Here is a 27320-nt window from a genome sequence, read left to right on the forward strand (position 1 = left end):
GTTGAAATCCCTTAACAGACAGCGTGCCGCGGGTTCGCGTCCCGTTCCCGACGGCCTTTGCTGCGTGTCTTCCCCCATCTCTCTCCCCATTTCCTGTCAGCCTACTTTCACTATCCCTCTCCCAATAAAGCTATAAAAAGCCACAAAAAAAAATCTTAAAAAAAAAAAAAAAGTAACTATAGTAACAAAAGTTTTCAAATAACTGAGATGCAGTGGAGTAGAAAAAAATATTGAGAATTGGAAGTATCGCAAAAAATAAGTCACATATATTGCACAATATGACAATGCATACTCAATGAGCTTCCAAAAATATCAGCAATGACACAAAATGAACACAATTACATATATGAAACACATAAGAATGAATTGAAATAAAATGATAGTCCAAATGTAAAAAAGTTAAATAAGAACTACATATTTCAAACCTAGCTGAAAGCTTGTGAAAATAGCTAGTATTTAGTTTGCTTTTAATTACAACACTTGAGTAAATGTGTACTTGGTTCCGTTGCACCCCGCTGCTACTGTAAGTCAATGTTTTAGGCCCACTAACCTCTGCCTCACCTTGCTCCCATGGAGAGAGGATCTATACACTTCATCCCTCAGTGTTATCCACGCTTAAACGACTCAGACCGCAAAAACAACAAACCAATAAATAAAAAGCTCCTCCTTGGACTTCTAGTGATATTGTTTTAGTTGAAAATTAAATATGTGTTAAATAGCTCTATATTGTGCTAGTACTCATTGCTATAGAGCAGGTGTGGGCAGCATTCTTTTCCAGGGGGCCATACTGACTTTGATAAAGTGAATGAAGAGTCTCACGTTGGACTATTGAATTGAAACACATAGTGCTGAATTATTATTAATTACTGCATGAATTTGATCCAATAGGGTAAACTTTCCTTTCTCCCTTTCTTTTTTTTCTTCTTTTTTACAGCTGTGCTGTATCACTCACATTATCAAACATATTGCATTATGTTACAATTATGGACCCATGGCAGAATGTTTCGCTGTTACAAACTTTTAACATTTGAGTACATACAGATAAAATATGGAATGCAGGTACGTATATACTCAAGTTAGATTAATTTCCCTCAAAACCATTAAGATAATGCTGCCTTTTAAGATTTTTGGGGGGTCATTTTGTTTGTCTTTGAGGACTGAATTGAGATAGTCGAAGGGCCGGTTCCGGCCCACGGGGCGGACCCATGTAGAGTGTTTGTTCTGTAACAGGAGTCTCCCTGCCTCTCTAGCTCTTTATTGAACACAAAATAAAAAAATCAGTTTGGGATAACAATTTTATCCAGCCAGGAGAGAGAACTCGCACAGGAAACAGGATAAACAAGTGAAATTGCAAGTGATGACGCAAAGAAATGAGCAGACAAACTTGGAACTGGAACACTATCAAATTGAAGCTGATAAATGGGTACTCTCTCGTGATTGGCTGAAATTGGCAACCCACCTGAAAATGTATTTTCTGTTTATTAAAGAGCTAGGGAGACAGGGAGACCAATGATACAGAACAAAAAAAAACACTCTATAGCAATGACTACTATCACAAAATAGTGCTTTAACCTAGACCATACAACATAAAATACACTAGTACAGAGCCCTGAGGAACTCCGTTGTACCATATATTAGGGTTTAAGTAGTTAAGGCCGCATCGCTGAAAGCCAAATCAAACTGTAAGCCCGGGGGTGTTTAAGCCAGAACTAATTGAAATGAATGCACATGATTAATTATGCTTCAGTGCTTTGTGACTGAAAACACTGAAGCCTTTCCTGTTGGACTTGGCTCCGCCCACAACTATGTCAGGTACATTTAACCCATTAAAACTGGGAAAACGTCTGTGGCATTTTATACTTTAGCTATATATATATATATATACTGCATATATATTTATAAATAGCAACATACGTTTTTTTCAGAGAACTCTTAGGATTCAGTGGTTTAGAACAGGGGTTCACAAAAATAGCAGACATACAAGCTTGTACATCTGCCATTTTAGCTATTTTTTGTGTGAAAAATCTAAATCATTTTGATGGTTTTTTTTATACAAATCTTCTCTTCTGGGGGGTCCCTGGCACAAAACATTTTCAAATGGGGGGGGGGGGGGGGGGGGGTCCGCGGCCAAATACATGTATTTGGAAAGAAAACGTTTGAGAACTACTGGTCTAGAAGGCATTTGTAGAATCGGCATCAAGTCTTAATGAGTTAACGCAAGTACTGTACATACAGTATACTTCTGAGGTACACTTACTTTACTCCAGCGTTAACATTTTTTTATACCTTATTCTTCTAGTTTGTTTGACCGCTTTAGTTACTTTGCATATTTTGGGGTTGCTATAACAACACATTAACTGATAAGTGATGTTGTATTGTTGTGTCCTGCCAATTATTTGGGGGCCACTTGCAAATACCCTCGCGGCCCACCAGTGGTCCCCGGCCCAAAGGTTGAGGACCACTGATCTAACGTGATGAACCCCCCCCTCCCTTCCGCCTCTTCTTTTGTTCTCTCTCTCTCCTCTCTCTCTCTCTCTCTCTCTCTCTCTCTCTACATGGCTCTGCTCTGCCTGGTGGAGCAGAGATTATGGATCGGCTCCATCCCTGCACACACCTACTCTGCTGCTGCTGTCATTATTTCACCAACAGAGGACAGAGGGGGCAGCAGTACCAGAGAGACAGGCAGACAGACAGACAGACAGACAGACAGACAGACAGACAGACAGACAGACAGACAGACAGACGGACCGACAGACGGACGGACCGACAGACAGACAGACGGACCGACAGACGGACGGACCGACAGACGGACGGACCGACGGACGGAAAGAAAGAAAGAAAGACTGACAGGCAGGCAGACAAACATAAAGACTGACAGGCTGAGACAGACAGACAGACAGACAGACAGACAGACAGGCTGAGACAGACAGGCTGAGACAGACAGACAGACAGACAGACAGACAGACAGACAGACAGACAGACAGACAGACAGGCTGAGACAGACAGACAGACAGACAGACAGACAGACAGACAGACTGGAAACAACATTAAGAAAGCATCGTAGGAAAGGGTGCAGTAAAGGTGGAGAGGAAAGGAGTCAAGGTAGAGGACAGGGCAGGAGAGAGGAGAAGCCAAGAGGGAGAGGGATAGAGAGAGACCAGACGGAGAGACAGAAAGGAGGGAGAGAGAAAGGAAGAGGAGAGGGACAGAAGAGTAATACAGATAAAAAGGAAAGGGAGACAGACAGATAGAAAGGAGAGACAGTGAAGAGACAGAGGAGAGAGATGGACAGAGGAGAGAGATGGAGAGAGGAGAGAGATGGACAGAGGAGAGAGATGGAGAGAGGAGAGAGATGGACAGAGGAGAGAGATGGATAGAGGAGAGAGAGGGAGAGAGAGAGAGGGAGAGAGAGAGAGAGAGAGAGAGAGAGAGAGAGAGAGAGAGAGAGAGAGAGAGAGAGAGAGAGAGAGAGAGAGAGAGAGAGAGAGAGAGAGAGCAGAAGAAAGGTGGATCTGGTGCTCTGATCAGGGAGAGAGGAGTGGTGCATTGGCACAAGCCTGAGCCTCGTGCGTCCTGCGTTCCCAGCCCTATTAGTGCTCTAACTAAATTAGAGACCCTAACAAGACAGCACACACTCTCACACACACACACACACACACACACACACACACACACACACACACACACACACACACACACACACACACACACACACACACACACACACACACACACACACACACACACATACACACACACACACACACACACACACACACACACACACACACACAGGGGCCCTAACAAGACAGCACACACTCACTCACACACTCATTCATAGGAACGCGAGCAATGCTAACGCAGGGCTATCTGTCAAATCACCATGCGTTCATGCTTTAGCATGAGAATGGACCAGGGAGGTGTGTGTGTGTGTGTGTGTGTGTGTGTGTGTGTGTGTGTGTGTGTGTGTGTGTGTGTGTGTGTGAGGAACAGATGTGCTGGACAAGGTGTGTGGCTGTGCCAGTGAGTCAGTGGAGATGTTCTCGCTCAATTCCACCAGCGATTCTAATTGATGAGCCATGTGCATGCAGTCACACACACACACACACACACCTCCCTGGTCCCTGTGTGTGTGTGTGATACGCACAAACTCAAATCCTTCTTCAAACAATGCACACTGGTGGGACAGCCACACAATTCTCTCCCACATGCTCGCACACGCGCGCGTGCGCACACACACACACACACACACACACACACACACACACACACACACACACACACACACACACACACACACACACACACACACACACACACACACACACACACACACACACACACACACACACACACTAATCCAGGCCTGGCCCTTGAGACAGTTAAATCCATGCTGCAGCTGGACAAGGCTTGAGATGAACACATCAACCACTGACGGATGGAGGGATGGAGGGATGGATGAAAGGAGAGAGGGAGGAGAGGAGATTAGCATTCTCATCAGCACTGGAGGAATTTGTCTTGGCTGCCAAGCTCCTTCTGTGTGTCTCTCTCTCTCTCTCCCTCAATCTCTCTCGCCCGCCATCTCTTCCCCTCTCCTTATCTCACTCAGTCTCTCTCCTATAATCTATATGTTTCCCTCCTTGTGTCCTTCTCTCTCTCTCTCTCTCTCTCTCTCTCTCTCTCAATCCAACCCTCCTCTGTCCTTCTGTGTCTCTCCTTCTACCCAGCTCTACCATCTCTACCTCCCATCGTTGCTCTGCTGTCCTGTATCTCTGTCTGTTAGGGCTGTCTTAGTGATTATTAAATCGATTCCCTTTTTCAATGCATCAAATAATATTTTAAGCAACGTTTTTTAAATATATTATGCTGTATTTATCGACACGAAAAACGTCTGACAAAAGTGATTTATCTGATTCAAGCCCTATTTTATACTTCATCATACAAGGGTGTAGCACAAAATTAGCAACAATAGCCCTTCAACACGCTTGTAGGCCTGCTATTTTTGCAACTTTTGAATATTCTTGAAAAAGATAAATGAAAATACAAATACAACTGACTCTTAATGGCTTAAGAGATGTTTAAAATGACGCTCGGGTGGTGCAGTGGTAAAGTCCTTGAAAATAGTAGATCTACAAGCTCACAACGTTGTGATTTTCTGAAAGTGTACCTAATTTGTACCTACTTGAGTATTTACTTGAGTATACACTTTGTCCACCACTGATTCTCTCTCACTCTATCTCTCTATTCAGAGGTGTATTCTCTTTCTCTCTCTCTCTCTCTCTCTTTCTCTCCCTCTCCATTCAGTGAGAGGTATTCTCTCTTTCTCTCTATCCGTTCAGTGAGAGGTATTCTCTCTCTCTCTCTCTATCCGTTCAGTGAGAGGTATTCTCTCTTTCTCTCTATCCGTTCAGTGAGAGGTATTCTCTCTTTCTCTCTATCCGTTCAGTGAGAGGTATTCTCTCTTTCTCTCTATCCGTTCAGTGAGAGGTATTCTCTCTCTCTCTCTCTCTATCCGTTCAGTGAGAGATATTCTCTCTCTCCATTCAGTGAGAGGTACAGTATTCTGTCTTTCTCTCTGCCATGCTCAGAATCTCATTTCATGTTGTACTGTAGTTGCTCTCAGTATGGTAACAGGCGTGATAGTCCACCACGGGTCAGTATCAATGTGTCCCCCAGTGCCCCACACACACACACACACACACACACACACACACACACACACACACACACACACACACACACACACACACACACACACACACACACACACACACACACACACACACACACACACACACACTCACAGTGAATGTGTAGGGGCCTGTTAATTCTTACTCGAATATGCACAAACACACACACACACACACACACGCACACAGCCAGTTTGGATGCTAAGTCATCTTTATACTGTCTTTATACTGTCTTTCTTATCATTGCTGTCAGGTGGAAACCTTGTATGTCCATTTTTTAATTATTATTTTAAGATGTTTGATGATTTTAATGTAAAAGTAGAGGAAATATAGCCAATCTAAAAGATCTCAACACTCTTGTACGATGAAGTAGGGCATTCATTAAAATAATAAAATATAGCAAGTTGAAATATGGAGATACCAGGTTTCTACCTGACAGCAACGATATGATATGTTTACCCCATTACTACTTCTCTGTTCCCTCCTGCATCTTTGTTTCATCCTCAGTACGATGCTGCTATGACAAGACAACTGAATTTCCCTCAAGATTAACAAAGGTACGTCTGTCTGTCTGTCTGTCTGTCCATCCCCCCACACACCATTATCTTCAGTCTTTAAATATGTACAGTATATACTGTACAGTAGTGGGCATTTTAACCACTTGAACCTTTTACATACAGTACCTATCATGGAGGGGGGGGGGGGGTCAACCGGCAAAAATAGCCGGTCTACAATCTCAAAATAGCCGACCTTGTTAGATCTGTCTATTTTTGATAGATATTTAGTGGAAAAGTGAAAACATCAGTGTGTCCTAGTACAGAGCCCTGGGGGGACTAATTCAAGTAATGCATAGGGTTTAAGTGGTTTTTAAATATTTTTAAAACATTTTGAAAATAAAACATTTTGGAAATATTCACTTATTTATCGACCACAATGGAGACAAGCCCCCTGGGGCTATAGTTACTACTACTATTTATTGATAGACTGAGTGAACTTCTTCACTCACTCAGAGATCGAGATTGTGAGCTTGTAGGTCGGCTAAACGTTTTCATAAATACAAACATAAAAGCAAATAGCACTGGGATTGGTATTCAAGATACTCAGAGTCAGAGGGACAGTACCCTCATACCTGTCTAACTACTTCTACAAAGTGCACATGAGTGACACCCACAGCCACAACACTGATCTACCACTCAATTTCAGAACAAACATGGGAAAGTTCTCATTCTACTGCTCTGCCACCAAAATGTGGAAATCCCTGACACCATCCCTTAACACATTTGAATCACTTGTTTCTTTCAAAATGTGCCTTTTTTTTTTTATCCGGTGACCAAAAGGGGAGGTAATTATTGTGTTAATCTTTTATGCTATGGTGATGAATTGAATACATAGGAGGACCACATTGGAATCGAGTCCCCAGGACTTTCTCTGTGTTATATTTTTAGCCTTAATGTCTTACTGTACCAAGTGCTGTTAATAAAGTATTCAATCAATAACAAACGGTATGGGACATACAGTACTAGGTTTCCACGTGACGGCGCCGATTAAACTAACCAGGCTTTGTTTTCCCCCATATTTACAGTACACACTACACAGTTATTATTATTCCGCCTCCACGATGGCGCGCGAGCTGTGAGCTCAACGCCCACATTTGACGTGAAACATACCATGCAGTACGGTACAGTACGGCTGTACAGCACATATTACTGCGTGTACTGAGGGGAAAGTAGAGAGAATGACTGTGTTCTTTTTCCCCCCCCCCCGGTTATTAAAGAAGACTATTACTGTCACAGCAGGGGAGACGAGGCCACAGCGATATGAAACTAACTGGAGACAGCTCACAGGAAGGGACAGCACACAACCTGCCTCGGTAGCCGAGTGCGTGCGTGTGTGTGTGTGTGTGTGTGTGTGTGTGTGTGCGTGTGTGTGTGGGAGAGAGCGAGAGAGAGAGAAACAGAGAGAAACAGACAGAGTCGTGCAGGTATCTTCTGTGGTGTGTGTGTGTGTGTGTGTGTGTGTGTGTGTGTGTGTGTGTGTGTGTGTGTGAAAGAAAGAGAGAGAGAGAAACAGAGAATCGTGGTATCTGCTCACTAACATTGACGCAGAGGGTGTATGTATGTGTGTGTGTGTGTGTGTGTGTGTGTGTGTGTGTGTGTGTGTGTGTGTGTGTGTGTGTGATAAGACCAAGATATGGTCGTTATCAAATAATGAGTTAGCTATTGTATGATATGGCGAGTGTGTACGTTTGCATGCGTGCGTGTCTCGCCTGTGTAGAATTCAGAGCAGGTGGGTGTCTAATGTATGCGTATGCGTATGCGCGTGCGTGCGTGCGCGTGTATGTGTGTGTACCTACACGGACTGTACTTGTATTCAGTCATAACAGATTGTATACAATTAGACGCAGGAACACTTATATGCCGATAATCCATTTGGCGGGCCAATTGAAATACTTTGACCAAAGCGCTTAAACCCCTGTAATCGATTCACAATGTACGTAGGCCACTTTTCCCGTCTACACCAAATCTCTTCACCAAAAACAGCCGATCTACAAGCTCAGTAGCTTGTAGATCTGCTATTTTTGGCTAATATATGGACACTGGGGTTCAAGTGGTTATAGACCTTTTTATGAGTTTAATTATTTGGTTATAGCACTTTGGCTTTGGAGGGCAATCACTAACACCTGTTGTTGCTGCTATGACAGCTGAATTTCCCCCCGGGGCAATACAGGTATATCTTATCTCAGTGGTTCTCAAAGTTGGGTCCGGGGACCCCAGGGGTCCTTGGGTGGGGTTCCATAATACAGCGTCACAATTATTTGAACCACTATAACCATATTTTATACGTTGGCTATTCAAAAATAGCAGAGACACAAGCTCACAGTGAAGCTGTGTACATCTGCTATTTCAGAACTTTTCTTTTCTTCAGATTCAGATGGGGGTCCATGGCCAAATAAATACATTTGGGGTCCTTGACATGAAAAAGTTTGAGAAACACTGTCTTATCTTCCTCACCGTGGCCTGGGTGGAGCTCTCTTGTAGGTCCCAGAGTAGAGCATGGTTATCGGCCAATGAAATCACACGCTTGCCATCTCCCATGGGCTCCCACAACACACTGTAAAAGGACGAAACACACACACACACACACACACACACACACAGACACAAACACACACAGACACACACACACACACACACACACACACACACACACACACACACACACAGTCAATAATAATACATACAGTAACCAAGCATGCATGCTGTAGTAAAAGCAAACGCACATACACCAGAGACATCAGCCATCAGGGAATGGAGCAGGTTTGTAAAAATAGCAAGATAACTGCCAGAATACACTGAACTATACCAGACTATACATGTAGGTAGGTCTGCAGTCCCAAACAACTTGCAGGGTATAATATGTTGTAGTTAAAGGTAGGGTAAGTGATCTATTTTTGGTTAAAACAAAACATTTTTTGTTTAAAAAAAAGTTCTCTCTCCTTACAATTTGTATCTGCATAAAATGCATTTTCTGTTTAATAAAGAGCTGAAGAGACAGAGAGACTCTTGTTACTGAACAAACACTATCAATATCAAGAGTACTATCAGAATATAGAGCTATTTAACACTTATTTTAACAAAAACATTTCACTTAACCTATCTTTAAAATGCAGTTACACATCAACATATAGTTATGTTAAAAAAAAACGTAATTTTATTTTCTTTGCATATTTCACTTATTTTCAGAAATTAGGTTGTCCACAATTAAGTATTCAAACTTTACTGAAGACATAGCTTCAATAACTTGGATGTAAACCCTGCTTGCACCATATCACATCAATACATCTCTCCACTGTGACCTTGACCTTTCCCCGAAAAAACATAAATATCTATTTGGGTCAGCCCCAGGTTTGCCTCGTTTTGGTTTTCTTACCGGCACGAAGGGCCAAAACCAAAGAATTTGACTTGTGTACCAGCAAGATGCAATGCCTACAAACCTTGAATCTTTCAAGTTTCATGAGAATCAACCCATCTGTTCTCAATTATGGACGGACGGACGCGCACGCACGCACGCACGCACGCACGCACGCACGCACGCACGCACGCACGCACGCACGCACGCACACACACAAACTCTCTCTCTCATTTACTGCTTTGTTGAACTTTACTACTGTGGGGCAGAAAACTAATTCTCTGGATCTCTGCATTAATATGGTTAAGTGAGTTATAAGTTACATTATTATCAGTCTGATGCCGTCCATGGATATTATGGTCCCTTAATCAAATTAATAAAGTACATTTCTTGAGGGGGAAAAAATACCAAAAACAAGAAAGGGCCTAATACATAGACTTATATATACCCATATACATCCATGTTAGTGAACAAACTTTATAGCAAGGATTACTATCAGAAAGAATATAGAGCATTAACCTTAACAAACCTTTTTAATACAAAATATCACTTACAGGAGCTTTAACACTAATTATTCTACTGTGTGTAGATCAGTGGTTCTCAAACTTTTTCATGTCAAGGACCCCCAGATTGATATACTGTATATTTGCCCGCAAATGTTTTGTGCCAGGGACCCCAAGAAAAGAAGAGTCATAAAAAAAAATTCAAACACTGTAAAGATTATTTTAAAATAAAAATAAGTATAGCAGATGTACAAGCTCATTCGTGATGCGCTGCGAGCTTGTATAGCTGCTATTTTTGAATAGCCAACGTATAAAATATAGATAAAGTGGTTAAAATGATTGTGATGCTGCACATTTTGTTGGGGACCCCCTGGAACACCTCTAAGGACCCCTGGTAGAGTAGAAGAAAGAAATGTGTCAACAACTGTCCTGTATGCAGTACAGGTAAGTAGTAGACTACTTTCACTCTGAATTATGAGACTAATCGGTCAGAATTATGGATAACCTTTTAAAAACCTTGATAGATTCCCAGGAGGAGGATATGAAATGCATTTTTTTTGTGTAACAATTTATATGAAATTGGACCAGGCTCTCTAAATAACTGCAGTGACAAAATCACCATTGTAAAAAAAAAGTTAAAGAATCTCCTCTTACGACAACGTACATAACTCTAAATGTGTATTAAGTGGCATTTGACATTCTGTGTGAAATGAGTGATGATTCATCTGATGAAGCAAGGAAAAGGGAACAGTTTTGCATGACAAGCGTATAACTGCTGTCAGGCAGAAAACTTGTACCTCCTATTTTTACTGTTCAGGGTCTGTGTTGGTGTGTGTGTGTGTGTGTGTGTGTGTGTGTGTGTGTGTGTGTGTGTGTGTGTGTGTGTGTGTGTGTGTGTGTGTGTGAGACTGTGATCTGACTGTCTGTAGCTAACCTTGCAAACTACTGGACCAATAAGTGGCAAATTTATTGTGCACTCTGCCAGTGGGCAAATATATTTTATACTTAAAAAATATATATTAAACTTTAATTTTAAGAAGGAAGTCAATAGAGTTGTGACCCAGATGTCTGTCATACGTCATAGATATGTCAAACCTGACTGACTCAATAGATTACTGATGTCATAGGCTGATCACATTAACCCATTAAGGCCTGAGGTTCCGATTCTACAAATGCCTTCTAAATCCTAACAGTTTTTTTTTTTAAACATATGTTACTACTATCAGTGGTTCTCAAACTTTTTCATGTCAAGGACCCCAAAATGTATATGTATTTGGCTACGGACCCCCACCTCAAAATATTTTTTTCCAGGGACCCCCAGAAGCAAAGATTTGAGTTACAAATGAAAATGTGCACACATTTTCAGGTGCCACGCTACGAGCTTGTAGATCTGCTATTTGTGAATAGCCAAAGTGTAAAATAATGCTTTTTAGCTCAAATCTAAAAATGACACAGATACATTCCCGGTCTTAATAGTTAAGTCCCACATCCACTTGTGTTTTGTTTGTTTGTTTTTTTTCTTCCATAAATGAACGCCCGATTTTACGGTTATACTTTATCGAATGACAGTGTTGTGCAAAAGTATCAGAAATGATCTACAAGCTCACAAGTGGTCTTTATTCTCCTGCTGTTTTGGGGACAAAAGCCCCTGCACATATTGTACTTTGCACATAATTGTACTTGTACTATGGATGTACTTTTTACTGCATGTTCTACACATCCGGCTGCTATTATTCCCACTTCATTTTCTGTAGACCCCTCATTTCTGCTAAAAAAGGATTTTACCTCTTTTCTTAAACCCCATTGCTGCTACAAGTTTTTTTTTACCCTTACATGTCTTCCCTAAATGTGTAATATACAGCATTTCTTTTATGATATCCACTACTATTATCTTGTTGTTATACAGTATTATTGTTATAGTTAGCAGTGGTGTAAAGTAACAAGTACATTTACATTTAAGTACTGTACTTAAGTACAATGTTGAGGTATTTTTTACTTTACTAGAGTATTTCCAATGTTCAATACTTTTATTTCTACTCCACTACATCCCACAACAATTATTTGAAAACTTTAGTTAATAGTTACAGTACTTAGCAGATATAAATGATTATACTATAAAACATACATTAACCACTTCAGCCCTATTTTATACATAGGCTATTTAAAAAGAACCGATCTACAAGCTCACAATGCGTTGCATCGCGACATTATGAGCTTGTAGATCTGCTATTTTCGCACCCCAAATATTCTGGGGGGAACATTAGCCATTTTTGTACTTTTACTTTAAGTATATTTTGATGCCAATACTTTTGTACTTTTACTCAAGTAACATTTTGAACACAGGCCTTTTACTTGCAACAGAGTATTTTTATATTGTGGTATTGCTACTTTTAGTAAAATATCTGAGTACTTCTTCCACCACTGATAGTTAGCACAGTCTGTGGCACATGCCACACCAACATTTCACTGCTTGTGTACTTGTATGAGTGAGTGAGTGAGTGACAACTAAACCGTCTTGAATCTGCTAATCCTCAGACAAAGTTGGGGGTTAAAGGTTTACCCAGCCGCTGCCGAAGGAACAAATATACCGCTGTTGTCGGGCAGAAACCTCCTATCTCCATATTCTAACTTTTTGTGTTTTTTTCCCCCGTAAATTAATGCCCTACTTGATCACACTACAGTGTCACACAAAAACGGCAAAAGTAGCAGATCTACAAGCTCAAAACGCCGCGTTTTGAGCTTGTAGATCTGCTACTTTTGCTGTTTTTGAATTTGAATCCTGAAAAGTCCACAGTTTTGGACATATGAGGTTTCCACCTGAGAGACGATATACAATATCTTCACTTTAGTGTGTTTTTGCTTCTGTGAGGAGCCAGACTATTTCCTGACAGGTTGGGGTCGGGTTGTACTCCCCACAGTGTTTCGCTTAAAAACTCCCCCGTTCTTTTACACACACACTGTTAAAATGTGTTTTTCTTCTCAGCCTAGGCTATGAATAGGCCCAATATATAATGAGCACTGAGCAGAGTGGTCTGAGGTGGGAAGTAACACTTTTTTAAAAATGTGATTCTTCCTCTGCTATGTCACAAAACTATCCATCCGTCTTTTTGGTGGACTTTTCTGGATCGAGCGCTGCTGTGGTGGCAAACAGGACAAACGTAACGTCTGGGGTCTCCAGAAATGTCCTCCAAAGTCACTCTCAGGCCCAGCTACAAACCAGTGAAGAAATACAGGTACAGTGTATTCCTCTAAATAAAAAGTTAAATTCTTAGCGTTAATAGAGCACCGAAGTCTGACATCACTCTACCGCTAGAGGGAGCTGATCCCCCTGAGTCAAAGCGTTGTTTTTATGGGGCCAGGCTTCCAGCATGGACCCATATTGTTATTCGCATTATTCCGTTTCTTCTTCTGCCACTTTTGGCAGTTCTGGCTGAACCGTGCAGTCGCTTTTTATGAAACTCGGCCATATGATAGATGGTCATGAAAAACGATCAAGAAATAATTCTCACAATCTTTCGTCAAAAGGTGGCGCTATAGCACTCAATTGAAAAATGCCAACTTTGAACAGGTACAACTCATGCCGTGTTTGACCTACAGCCATGAAACTTCGATGCACACATGCGTCTCCTCATGCTGAACAACTTTCACACTCTGACTTTTGACCTCTGACCTTTAGATCTCCCACCATTTGGAATTATATGAAAAACAGTTAAAACCTATCTCCTCCTGGGATTTTTGAGTAATCTGCACGAAACTTTTTACACATGAACTTTGGACCTATACCAAAAAACGTTTGCAAAATATCTTCCATAAGTGAAAAAATGAAGCTTTAATGAGCCAATGAATATTGCAGTTTTATGACAATTATTCATCTGCCCCTAACACATACATGCAGACTTACCATTCTTTGAAACTTTGCAGAAATGTAAAGGGCCATTCCAAATATCACTGAAACCAATCTTACTCCAATTGGTCAAACGGGGCCGCTATAGCAATTTTTTGAAAATTGAAACTTTAAACAGGCAAAAGTCATGCCTCGTTTGGCCGACAGCCATTAGACCTGCTTACACATGTGCCTTGACTAATGAGGAACACATCTATCACGTTGACCAGTAAGCACCGCCCTTAGATTGTCCGCAATCTTGAGCAGTTTGAAAAACACTTAAACCCAGGATTTTTCAGCTATTTGCGTGAAACTGTATCATCATTGTGATCTCCTTTCACAGGTTCTTGTCTGTTGGTGGCTTCTCGCTTAAATGTGTGCCCCACAACCTGAAGGTCACCAGTTCAAGCCTCACTTGGTGCAGACTTCATCTAAGTTGCATTTCACACAACATGACTATCAATGAATACATCTGCAATTGTTAAAGATAACATGAAATACTTAATTGAGTGTTTTTTACATACAGCTGATCTACAATCTCACAACTTTTCAGATAGCAATGAGAGTATGTTTTTTCAATGTATAACATACTTCATTGTGAAAATAGCCAATGTACAATCTGACAACTTTTAATGGTTTGTGAGCTTGTAGATCGGCTACTTTCACTAATTTTGGTTCTGAGGAGATGTACAATTTCTTCATTGGTAAATGGTTTGTGAACGAGTGATCTTAGTGTTAGTGAAACAGGGGCTTGGGTCATGACAGAAGGCAAGAGTTTGTGATCCTCAACAGACAATATCAGCCTGGACAAAGATATAGCACTATAGGTAGTGTTGCAGCTACCTAAGAGTGCTTCATGACCGTAAGGTTGCCGGTTCAAGCCTCACTTGATGCAGACTCATTTAAGTTGAAATGCAAAAAACATGACTCAATCTATTCCGTTTCCATGGCGCTCTCTCTCTCTCTTCAATCTATTCCATTTCCATGTCTTTCTCTTCAATCTATTCCGTTTCCATGTCTCTTTCTCTGTCTCTTCAATCTATTCCATTTGTCTCTCTATGTCTCTTCAATCTATTCCGTATCTATCTATCTATCTATCTATCTATCTATCTATCTATCTATCTATCTATCTATCTATCTATCTATCTCTATCTCTCTATCTCTCTCTCTCTCTCTCTCTCTATCTCTCTCTCTCTCTCTCTCTCTCTCTCTCTCTCTCTCTCTCTCTCTCTCTCTCTCTCTCTCTCTCTCTCTCTCTCTCTCTCTCTCTCTCTCTCTCTCTCTCTCTCTCTCTCTCTCTCTCTCTCTCTCTCTCTCTCTCTCTCTCTCTCTCTCTCTCTCTCTCTCTCTCTCTCTCTCTCTCTCTCTCTCTCTCTCTCTCTCTGAGGGGTGGCCATAGCTGAGTGGTTAGTGAGCCCGCCTAGGGAGCCAGAGACTCTGGTTGCCCCAGGTACGATTCCAGGCCAGGTCAACAAATGTGTCGATGAAATGAAATTTGTCCCTGAGCAAGACTCTTAACCCCTAATTGCTCACAGGCACTCATTGGAAACAAGACCGCAAGGACTTTCATGAACTGACCTGTTAAAGAAATTATCATTTCTCTTTCTCTCTCCTGGCCCCATATTATCGCTGCTTGCAGCTATATTTTTGTATTGGAATTCCCATAGGGGAAGCTTGCTTGTGTTCCAGAAATAAACAAATCACTCCGGCGTTTTTACTCGTATGGATATAAAGCATCAACTGACGGTGGAAAAGTAAAAATGTATCCAAAGAGTACGATTACTTTTTTTTTCTCACACACAGACGTTATTAAATGTAACAAGTGGCATACCTGACAAAATCCAGGGTGGTTTGTTTATTTTTGGAACACAGTTCTTAGATGACGCGATCTACGATTTACCTACAGTATGGGGATTCCAAGACAAAAAATAACGCTGTGACCCAGGGGTAGTGGGAGTGACGTCAGGACTCGTACAAATGTAGCCTGTGGTTACATTTGTACACACTCAGAGATACAAATGGATAAATGAACACTGAAGATTTTACTAATAATAATTAAGTAAAAAAAACAAAAAAAAAACATACAGGTTGTGCTTGTAAATTGTTGTAAGCTTGTAAATGTAAGCTTCAAATTGACCATATTCACACGGCGGCCATTTTGTTCTTACAGTACGTCATATATATTAGAGGGGTGGGAAATCCCAGGACTCTTTTCAGGGTGTTTCGCCCAGGGACCGGCCCTAATACAGTATGCCTATCCCTAAGCATAACCTCACAGAACCTATGCCTAAACCTAACCGTAACACGAACAATAACCTCACAAAACCTATGCCTAAACCTAACCGTAACACGATCCATAACCTCACAAAACCTATGCCTAAACCTAACTGTAACACGAACCATAACCTCACAAAACCTATTCCTAAACCTAACTGTAACACGAACCATAACCTCACAAAACCTATTCCTAAACCTAACCGTAACACGAACCATAACCTCACAAAACCTATTCCTAAACCTAACCGTAACACGAACCATAACCTCACAAAACCTATGCCTAAACCTAACCGTAACACGATCCATAACCTCACAAAACCTATTCCTAAACCTAACCGTAACACGATCCATAACCTCACAAAACCTATTCCTAAACCTAACCGTAACACGAACCATAACCTCACAAAACCTATGCCTAAACCTAACCGTAACACGATCCATAACCTCACAAAACCTATTCCTAAACCTAACCGTAACACGAACCATAACCTCACAAAACCTATGCCTAAACCTAACCGTAACACGATCCATAACCTCACAAAACCTATGTCTAAACCTAACCGTAACACGATCCATAACCTCACAGAAACTTTGCCTAAACCTAACCTCACGCGCATTCCTAGGCAAAAGACCCAGAAAAGTGGGACTCTCGGCGAACTCCACCCGAAGATGGCCACCATGTGCATAATGGTCCATAGACCAGTGGTTCTCAAAGTGGGGTGCGGGGACCCCCGAGGGGTCCTCGGAGGGGGGTACCAGGGGGTCACTTTGTGCAGCAATATGAGCTTGTACATCGGCTATTTTGAAAATATTTGAAAAATATCTAAAATGTTTGATCTTCTGGGGGTCCCTGGCACAAAACATTTTCAGATGGGGGTCCGCGGCCAAATATACGCAGTATCAAATTTGGGGTCCTTGCCACAAAAAAGTTTGAGAACCACTGCCATTGATTACCTGAGACTCGCGTTCAGCTGCAGGACTCTGCCCTCTAGAGGAGAGTCACAAACCTGAATGTTTGCTGGAGTTCTGGAAACGGCCACGCCATTAGTTTAGCGGGAGCTATCAATTAAGACAACACCATTTCACTTGGACTCATTTGTCAACGTAAAGCCTCGGCTGTGTGTGTGCGCGTGCGTGTGTGTGTGTGTGTGTGTGTGCGTGCGTGCGTGCGTGCGTGCGTGCGTGCGTGCGTGCGTGCGTGCGTGCGTGCGTGCGTGCGTGCGTGCGTGAGAGAGAGAGAGTGGATGTCCGCTTAAAAGGGAGAGTGTTCCCACCAGATAAAGGAAATTAAAAGAGAAAAGTAAGTTTGCCTTTTATCCAACTTTCTCACATATTCTTATTAGACTGAGGCAGGGGTGGGCAACCATGTCTTTAAGATCGACCGGTCTATTCCTAAGGGGCTCTCTGGGTCGATAGCGAAACAATTTGAAAACTCAGACGAAAACATCCATTCATATCATCCGCAGTCCAATCACACTCAGGGCTTGCTGGTTTGAATTGTGAACCCCAACAAATCCAATTAGGGGGAGCGGCGCAGTGCCAATTAGCATAGGAATGGCCTTGTCAGCATATCAATGGCCGCGGTGCGATACCTGTTTAGTACTGTAGGCTACTACTACAGTACTTATAAACCACAAGGTAACGAGACCGGGCAAGAAAATACTGGTAAACATGACGTTGAAAATGTGTTGAAAAACTAGTTTGGGAAGAGACACCAACTAGTCAAAACACATACGATGTCCACGACAAATGGGAATGGAATGGAAAATGTACAGTACTTTGTTCTCGTCTTCAACAACTGTACAGCGGATGGTGAAGGAAGGGAACCATTTAATCCTCAGACACACAGATATAGGAGATCACGTGATCGAAAGATTTCCTCCTTCTTTCACTTCCTTGTTAATCGATTTAGAAAAAATGCCTGTATCTCGCCTCCCTGGTTTTACTCTGCATTTTTGACGAGACAAGCTATATTCAACGGCCTATAACAAGCGAACGGGGAGTAGCGATGACATTTTCTTTTCTTCGCAGAAGCACGGTGAAACCCTCCGTATTTTCCAACGGTCGGGGGCTCCATCAGACTAAATATTCTGTGACAAGTTGAAAGGTGGCTGGATTATTTTGTATTTACTCTGCATCTGTGTCACTTTTTGATTTGAGCTAAAAAGCATTATTTTACACTTTGGCTATTCATAAATAGCAGATATACAAGCTCAGATCTGCTATTTTCAGTGAAAGCTTTCCCCACAATACGGAGGCTGGGGTTTTAAGTGCCCCCTGTTTCTCCGCTGACATTATTCACCAGCAAAGCACTGTGCAGGAAAAATACTGAATATGAAGGATGTGACGGATGCTGCCATGAAGGTTGTGTGTGCCAGTCTGTTTACTTTACGAAGGCTTTTCAAGTCAAATTACCGATCAACAGTGACGGATTACGCCCAGACTTTAATGGATTGGCAGCTAGTTTCCCAGTGCCACCTCTCACACTAAAGGGCGAGACACCACAGAAGACAGTTTTGTGTTGCTGCAATAGACACCAACAGACGTGAAATTGGATTTCATGCTATACCTGCAGGACAGATTTTTTGGGGGGGGCTTCATTTTGGAGTCCAGTAATGCCTCCTGGGATTACAGCAGCGCAACACATTTATTATGTGGTGTTGTGTTAATAAACCTATATTGAGAAACTGTCTTCATTACCAAGTCGCCAGAAATGGGATTTGTATATGAAATCAAGTTCTATAAGTTATATATCGGTAGAACTTGTAATACCTATGCTGCTACCAACATCTATGCATTGCATTCTATCGCTCTTTTTGCATTGGATTGATGCCATTAAGATAACAATCGTATATACACGATGTTCACTTGTGTTCAAATAAAATCATTCATCCCTCCAAGAAAAAGAAGAAATTTGTTATTTATTGATTAGCATTTGACATTTCTCCTCAGAAAGCCTTGTTATACATAACAAACTATTGACTTATTGCATCTTGGTTTGATTACTATTCAATTGTGGACTTGTTCTACATACCGTATGTTTGCATTATTCTAATAAGCTCCTATATTAGGATGTGCAAGTGATGCTGGTTTGAACACTGTTTGGTGCTGGTAGAGCTCGCCAGCCTTGACGACTAGATCTCATGGGCTGAAAAGGTTGCCTACCCCTGGACTAGGGCAGGGGTCTTCAACGGACCCCTTAGCTGTGAGAGAGATGAAGCAGGGACCCGCACTACAGTACATATTGTTTATAAAATTGTGTTGCGGATTGAGCTTTTTCATAGACTCATAGTTTCATTGATTTTTTTAAAGATTTGTTTTAAGCCTTTATTGACAGGACAGTAGGCTGACAGGAAACGGGGAGAGAGAGAGAGAGAGATGTGGAGTGACATGCAGCAAATGGACTCGAACCCGCAACGTGCTGTCAGGCTTCACTGAGCATAGGTGCCAAAATCATATTGTTTCTGTTCATGTGTTGTGTTTACACATTATCTTTTCTAATAATGTGTTGGATTCATGACAATGTGTATTTTCATACATTTAACCACTTAAAACCCTCCATGCTTAGTAAACTTGACCATTGGCTCTGTACTTGGTCTGCTCTTTTTTCACTTTACACCAAACCTCTTTGCCGAAAATAGCTGATCTACAAGCTCACAAGCTTGTAGATCAGCTATTTTCTGCTAATGTTCCCCACAGATTAGGGAGTCTGGGTGGTTAAGTTAATGTAACTCTGAGTAACTCCGAGGACAACTTAGGGGTCCCGGACCCCTTGTTGAAGACACCTGGACAAGGGGTTGAGGGAGTAAATAATATAAAGGCTGTAAATCAATAGCTTTTACTGCCCCCTTGAGGTGGGTGGGGGTCGTGGACTTAGGACAGGGAGACACACACACACACACACACACACACACACACACACACACACACACACACACACACACACACACACACACACACACACACACACACACACACACACACACACACACACACACACACACACACACACACACACACACACACACGCACACATTTGTATTACTATACTTGTGAGGACATCCACGTTTTAGGTAATTTTGTAAATGCAATTTCTGTTAACCTTTTTTTTATTTTAATTACATTTTTTAACACTAACCCTACAGCCCTTTTCTTGTCTTTTTTTTGCATAAAACAATGTCAATATCGATAATTGTAATATATACTTGTGGGGACATTTGGCGGTCAAAAACTCACAACACACACACACACACACACACACACACACACACACACACTCCAGACCCAACAAAACCCAGGACCAATTACAGTATATTCACCAGGTTCAGCTTTACACCCTACTGTACGTGCTTCCCAATAGTGTCAATTAATTCAGGCTATCGAGCGAGGGAGAAAGAGAGAGAGAGAGAGAGAGAGAGAGAAGAGAAAAAGACATAATGACAGAAAGAGAGAAAGAGCAAGAGAGGTTGAAATAGAGCGAGAGAGAGAGAGAAAGAAAGAGAGAGGTGTCTTTTTTTATGGCCTCGCCTCTCGCTTATTACAGAATATATATAGTCTCTGTCGGGGTGGAAACCTCATATGTCCAAAACTGTGACTTTCCAGGATAATTCAAAAACTACAAAAGTAGCAGATCTACAAGCTCGAAACGCGTCGCTTCGCGCCGCGTTTCGAGCTTGTAGATCTGCTACTCACTGCAGTGCAGTATGATCTACTGCAGTGTGATCAAGTAGGGCGTTAATTTAACGGAAATATGAAGATGAGAGGTTTCTGCCCGACGGCGACGGTATAACTTATGTGCATTTGACCTTGAGCTGCACAACAAGCTAGCATAGCAGCTACTGGAGCTGTATGTAAATATTGTCTGGGAGAGGTGTGGAGGTTTTTACAGGCCTATATATCTCGGTGTGGGAGAGACTCTCACTCTCTCACACACACTCTCTCTCTCATCAGACTGCTGGCCTTCCTATGTGCTTTGCATCTCGATGACTTGAGTCCCGTGTGCTCATAGCCCGCGTGTGCGCTGTAAATGCGCGTGTTTGTGCGGAAAAGTTAAGATATGCACATGCGCGTGCAAACGCGCGCAAACGACATTGTGAGGAGCATTTTCCTGGTGCTAAGAAGAAGAATTGTTGTTTCATGTTTAAGAAAAAGGTTTCTAAGGATTATAGGCATTTAGAAATTTGGTTAAGGGATTAGAGAGAGTTATACCTGATTTACACCTAGTTGCTTTCGGCTTCAGGCTTATGGTTAAAAATTATATATTTTTTAAATGACATTCATAAAATCACTGTCTTAAAATGTTGATGTCCTCACAAGTATAGTAATACACAATGTGTGTGTGTGTGTGTGTGTGTGTGTGTGTGTGTGTGTGTGTGTGTGTGTGTGTGTGTGCGCGCGCACCCTGTTTTATACTTCACAAAAAAAAACTTTATTAACCATTTAAACCCTGTTTTATACTTCAGCATACAATTGGTTCCCAAGGCTACTTGCAATACAATGGTGTAACACTGCGAAAATAGAAAATCTAAAAGCTATTTTCCCAAAAAAAAAACTTTTTTCTTTGACGTTTTTGACAATTTTCATCTATAATAACATGCCCATAGTGATTAGAAAGTGGTTTATATATTAATATCAAATGATAATAGAAGACAGACAAAATAATATGTGTGTGTGTACTGTATGTATTCTTTACTTCTGCTCATGCATGTGTGTCTGCGTGCGTGCGTGCGTGCGTGCGTGCGTGCGTGCGTGCGTGCTTGCGTGTATGCCTGCATGGAGAGGCCGGTTTCACCCATGCAGAGTGTGTTAATGTGTCCAATCTATGAGGTGTTTGGTGGGGAGGGCTCTCAGAGGCCTTGGCTATCGACTGACGCACACGTGCATGTCCCCCCCCCCCCCACACACACACACAAAGGTCTGATTGTCTACATGATGGCCCACCACTGGCATCCTATTGATCGGGCCTATGGACGCACACAGTGAAAATTGCACTCTGATATAGGCTCATATGCACTTTTGTGCACACAGACAGGCACGCACGTGCACACACATACACAACACACACACATTATTGAATGAAGGTAAAGTAAAAAAGACATAATGTGCACTCACATGCTCACAGAAAGGCAAACAGTCGGGCACACAATGCACATAAATAAATACACGCGAGTGTGTACGCACACACACCTACACACACACCTACACACACACACAAGCAACCCCATTGTCGTCACACCACACTTTTGGGAGAGAAAAATATCAACCCTGTTGCCTATTGCAATTTACCGTTCTCTCCTAGCACTCTGATTGGCCGAAATAGCTCGATGGGAATCGATTCGCTCAGCTGGCGCGGCGCCCAATCGAAACTAAGCGTATAAAAAAAGAGAGAGGAAAAAAGCAACAACAACAAAAACATCAACAAACCACGGTCGTGGCGCGCACACACACACACACACACACACACACACACACACACACACACACACACACACACACACACACACACACACACACACACACACACACACACACACACACACACACACACACACACACACACAGTATTTTTCAGAGCTTTGTTTATGTGTTGTTTAGTCTTTTTGTTGTGGACATTTCCATTCGAGGCACGACTCACAACGGAGCAGCAGCTCAAATGTTTGCCCACCCAAACAATGAGGGGATTTGAGTGGTGCTTTTATGTACTGGAGGGAGGGTGGAGGGATAAACACACACACACACACACACACACACACACACACACACACACACACAGGTTTGTATTACCATACTTGCAAGGACATCAACATTTTATGACAGCATTGAAAATAGGCCACCCAAAAAAGCCGAAAAATACCAGAACTACAAGCTCGCACCGTGTTGTGAGCTTGTAGATCTGCTTTTTTTCCGGGGTGTGACATCGCTGCACAACAAAATAAGGAGGGAGCTCGACAAATCACGTTCAACACAGATTTGGCTCAAACAACAGTGTGAATCCCAGTGGTGGAAAAAGTACTCTCATTTTTTACTTGAGTAAAAGTATCAATACTACAAGGTAGAAAAACTCTGTTACAAGTGATAGTCCGGAATGAAACATGTACTCGAGTAAAAGAACAAAAGTACTGCTATCAAAATGTACCGAAAGTAAAAAGCACTCATTATGCAGAATGTCCCGTTTCACAAGTTTTCAACTGTATAAAATGTATAATAATCATTTGAAAATAGACGATCTACAAGCTCACAATGCGTCACGACGCATTGTGAGCTTGTAGCTCGGCTATTTTCAAATGGCTGAAATGTATATAGGGCTGAAGTGGTTAATGTATGTTTCGTAATAATAATCAAAATCTACAAAGTAACTAGTGACTAAAGTTTCCAAATAATTGTAGAGGAGTAAAAGTGCAATATTTGCCTCTGAGATGTGATGGAGTAGAAGTAAAAGTACAGAAAATTGGAAATACTCTAGTGAAGTAAAAATAATACACACAAACACACACGTGTGGATGTTCAGTCATAAACACATGTATCCGTACAAACTCACAGACACAATCACACACACACACACACACACACACACACACACGCACGCTCTCCCTCCTCTCTGATCACTTTACACTTTCCTTTTCATGATGACCCGCATACACGCGCAGTCGCACGCACACACACACACACACCTGCTGGTGCAATGCTGGGTGCCAGTGTTGTCAGAGAAAGCAGGGGGAAGCCTGTGTGTGTGTGTGTGTGTGTGTGTGTGTGTGTGTGTGTGTGTGTGTGTGTGTGTGTGTGTGTGTGTGTGTGTGATGGAGAGATGGAGGAGGTGGGCAGCAGACCAAAGCCATCCATCTAGGGAAGCCAATAGTACAAAGCATGGTCTGCAGGCTGCGCGCGCGCGCACACACACACACACACACACACACACACACACACACACACACACACACACACACACACACACACACACACACACACAGAGTGGTGCCCTTGAGGGGGTTAGAGTGAGCAGGGTGTTAGGATGGTGGAGCCCAGAGCCATCAATCTTTACCCCCCAGCCCTGCCCGACCTGCTCTCTGGACACACACACACACACACACACACACACACACAAACACACACACACACACACACACACACACACACACACACACACACACGCGCGCGCACACACACACACACACGTGAGTGTCCAAACACACACAAACACGCACGTACGTACGTACGCATGCACACACACACATACACACACACACACATGCGCACACACCTAAGAGCTCCCAAACCCACAAACGCACACACACACAACAAAGAGCGCCCAAACATACACACACAAGAAAGCCCCTCCCCACACCAGAGCATGTGAGCGGAGCGGAGAAAATGCCGCTCCGCGCTCCAGGGGGCTGAAATGCCGCTCGCTATTCGCTCATGTTAAACCCCCCCCACGCTCCGCTCCCCGTCGCTCCTCGCTCACGTTGATTTGCGCAAATCTCGCTCCACGCTCCGCTCAAACCGGGTCGCTCAACAGTAAAGAAAAGAAAAGAAAAAGAAAGTAGAAATTCTAATGACATCTCGGTGCGCTGTGCACTGCGGATGTCTGTGTGTCTCTGAGTCCGTGCGATCGGGCATGCTCAAACATTCGGTGCGCTCCAACCTTTTTATAACCAGCTCCGCGCTCACGTCAAAATCGCGTCGCTCCGCTCGCGCTCCGCTCCGCTCGCGCTCCGCTCCGCTCGCGCTCCGCTCACATGCTCTGCCCCACACACACACACACACACACACACGCACACACACAAATATGCACACAGCTTTCCTCTCATTCTCTCTTTAGGCATCAAATGGAATCAAACCGTATTTATATAGCACACTTAAAAACAACCGTAGTCGACCAAAGTGCTGCACAGGTCAAAAAAACAATTCAACCAAACAATACAATCAAATACAATCAAAGAAACAATCAAACAGGATGTGATCACATTAAAATTAAGCTCGGCTGTGATTAAAAGCCAAGTCGAAAAAGTGAGTCTTAAACAAGGACTTAAAAGCCTCGATGCATAACGACTCCAAACCAACAACTGTTTCTTCTCTCTCGTTCTCTCTCTCTCTCTCTCATATATGCATCACACTAAAAAGACCTGTGGCTCTAAAAATGATAGCAATCATGAGACAGCCGATAAACAGTGGACTAAAAAGGGGGAATGACCATTGATTTCCACTCCCATAGGCAGTGAGTTATGGCCAAGCATTGTGCACGGCAGCCAGCCGTGGGTATATAAGACAAAGGGCTTAGACTGTGACTACAATCTGGCATACAGTATGTGGGTCAGTCAATATAAGGCTCGGGCGGAGAAAAAAACAACATTCATACGGAGCATGGGAGGAGTACGGGAGAGGGACAGACACACAGACAGACAGGGAGAGATGGTAAGGTGGCAGAGTGAGATAAGCAAAAGATGGGGAGAGAGAGAGAGAGAGAGAGAGAGAGATGAAGTGATGAGGCAATAACAGGGTGAGAAGTGAGTGATAGATGTGCGTGAGGAGATGAGAGGAGAGGAGAGGAAAGGAGAGGAGACCACGCAGTCTTATGCAAATGTTCAAATGTCATTTAGATCATTGGTTCTCAAAGTGGGGTCCGGGGACCCCCAGGGGTCCTTGGGGTGGTACCAGGGGGTCCCCAGCAAAATGTGTTAATAAAGTGTCACAATCATTTTAACCCCTTTATCCATATTTTATACTTTGGCTATTGAAAAATAGCAGATATAATAAGCTTGTATATCTGCTATTTTTGAAAAATCGTGAAAATTCTTTGAATATATTTTTTTCAAAGCGAACATTTGTAACTCAAATCTTTGCTTCTGGGGGTCCCTGGAACAACATAATTGAAATGGGGGTCCACGGCCAAATACATATCATTTTGGGGGTCCTTGACCTGAAAAAGTTTGGGAACCACTCATTTGAATAGAATTTTATTTGGACATCCTATAGCCTAGTTTGTATAGTTTCAATACATACAGATTATTTATTTTTTGATATGATACGGTTTAGAGTGATGCTAGGTTCTTGTATCACTGTCTCTATGCATTTGATGCGTGCGTTTACCTTGCTTGCTGTCACTCTGGATAGAGAGTGTCTGCTAAATGCCTACAACCCTACCCTACAGTACATTGTAAATGGTAAACTGTAGGAGAGCAGAGGAGAGGAGATAATAAGCTGACCAAAGACCAGGGCTGAAGTACCACCCGTCTAATAATAGCGGTCCTGCCGTATAACATTTCCCAAAGACATGCATACCAGTGAGTGGAATTCAACAGAAGGCGGCGGGTGCACAGATTAAAATAATGAGAATCCTGAGTGTTACTCTAAGAGAGTACATATTGATAAATTAACACTCAGGATGTTAAAGGGATATTTCACTTTCAAACATTGTTGGAGTCATCTTGGTTCTATTACTTTTCATTTATTTTTCTTTATTTCTTTTAATTTTCCAAACAAATTATCAAAAATAAATGAGAAATGTTATTGAAAAAACACGGCCCCACTCACACTCACACATTAGAAGGATGATTCTGAGCTTGCAGATCTCCTATTTTCTGCTAAGACTTCCCCCAGAATTCAGATACTGGAGGTTTAAGTTGTTAAGTTGATCCTTACATTATACACTACAGCTACAAAGACTATATTTAAGGAATTATTCCAAAAACAGATAGTTCCAGACAGTCCTGGATTCTGATTGGCTGAGTCCCTCTGTAAATGATTCAATCATTTACAAAAGGTAAATATCACATGCACCAACAGCCTGTTTTTCCGATGTTTATGCAAAAAGTTTTACAAATCACTTTAAAACAAGCCAAATACCTTCAATGCATTTGCACAGCAACGTCCTTGTTTGTAGAGGGAGTCGAGAAAACCACTTTCTTGTGGAAATTATTCTTGTATTGAAGCGGTTATTAAGTAACATTTTAATTGGGAGAAGTCTATGATTTTCCTGTTGCCATGTGATGAGCATTTTAGAAAAATCAATAACTCATGCGAAGCCGTGGGTTTACTGTGATGTTAGAACGACTAAGGGGT

The 27320-nt window shown here is 42.2% G+C and overlaps 1 protein-coding gene across 1 annotated transcript in view; it reads right to left on the bottom strand.

Annotated features, from left to right (window-relative positions):
- eipr1 (EARP complex and GARP complex interacting protein 1) overlaps positions 1–27320 on the bottom strand; it is an 81453-nt gene that overhangs the window by 33074 nt on the left and 21059 nt on the right. Inside the window, exon 5 of the mRNA XM_084044946.1 lies at positions 8702–8801. Coding sequence (XP_083901072.1) covers positions 8702–8801 — 100 coding nt within the window. The remainder of the gene's footprint in view (positions 1–8701; positions 8802–27320) is intronic.

This window comes from Gymnoscopelus microlampas (genome assembly GCF_963454915.1).
Source record: "Gymnoscopelus microlampas genome assembly, chromosome: 20".
NCBI lineage: Eukaryota > Metazoa > Chordata > Actinopteri > Myctophiformes > Myctophidae > Gymnoscopelus > Gymnoscopelus microlampas.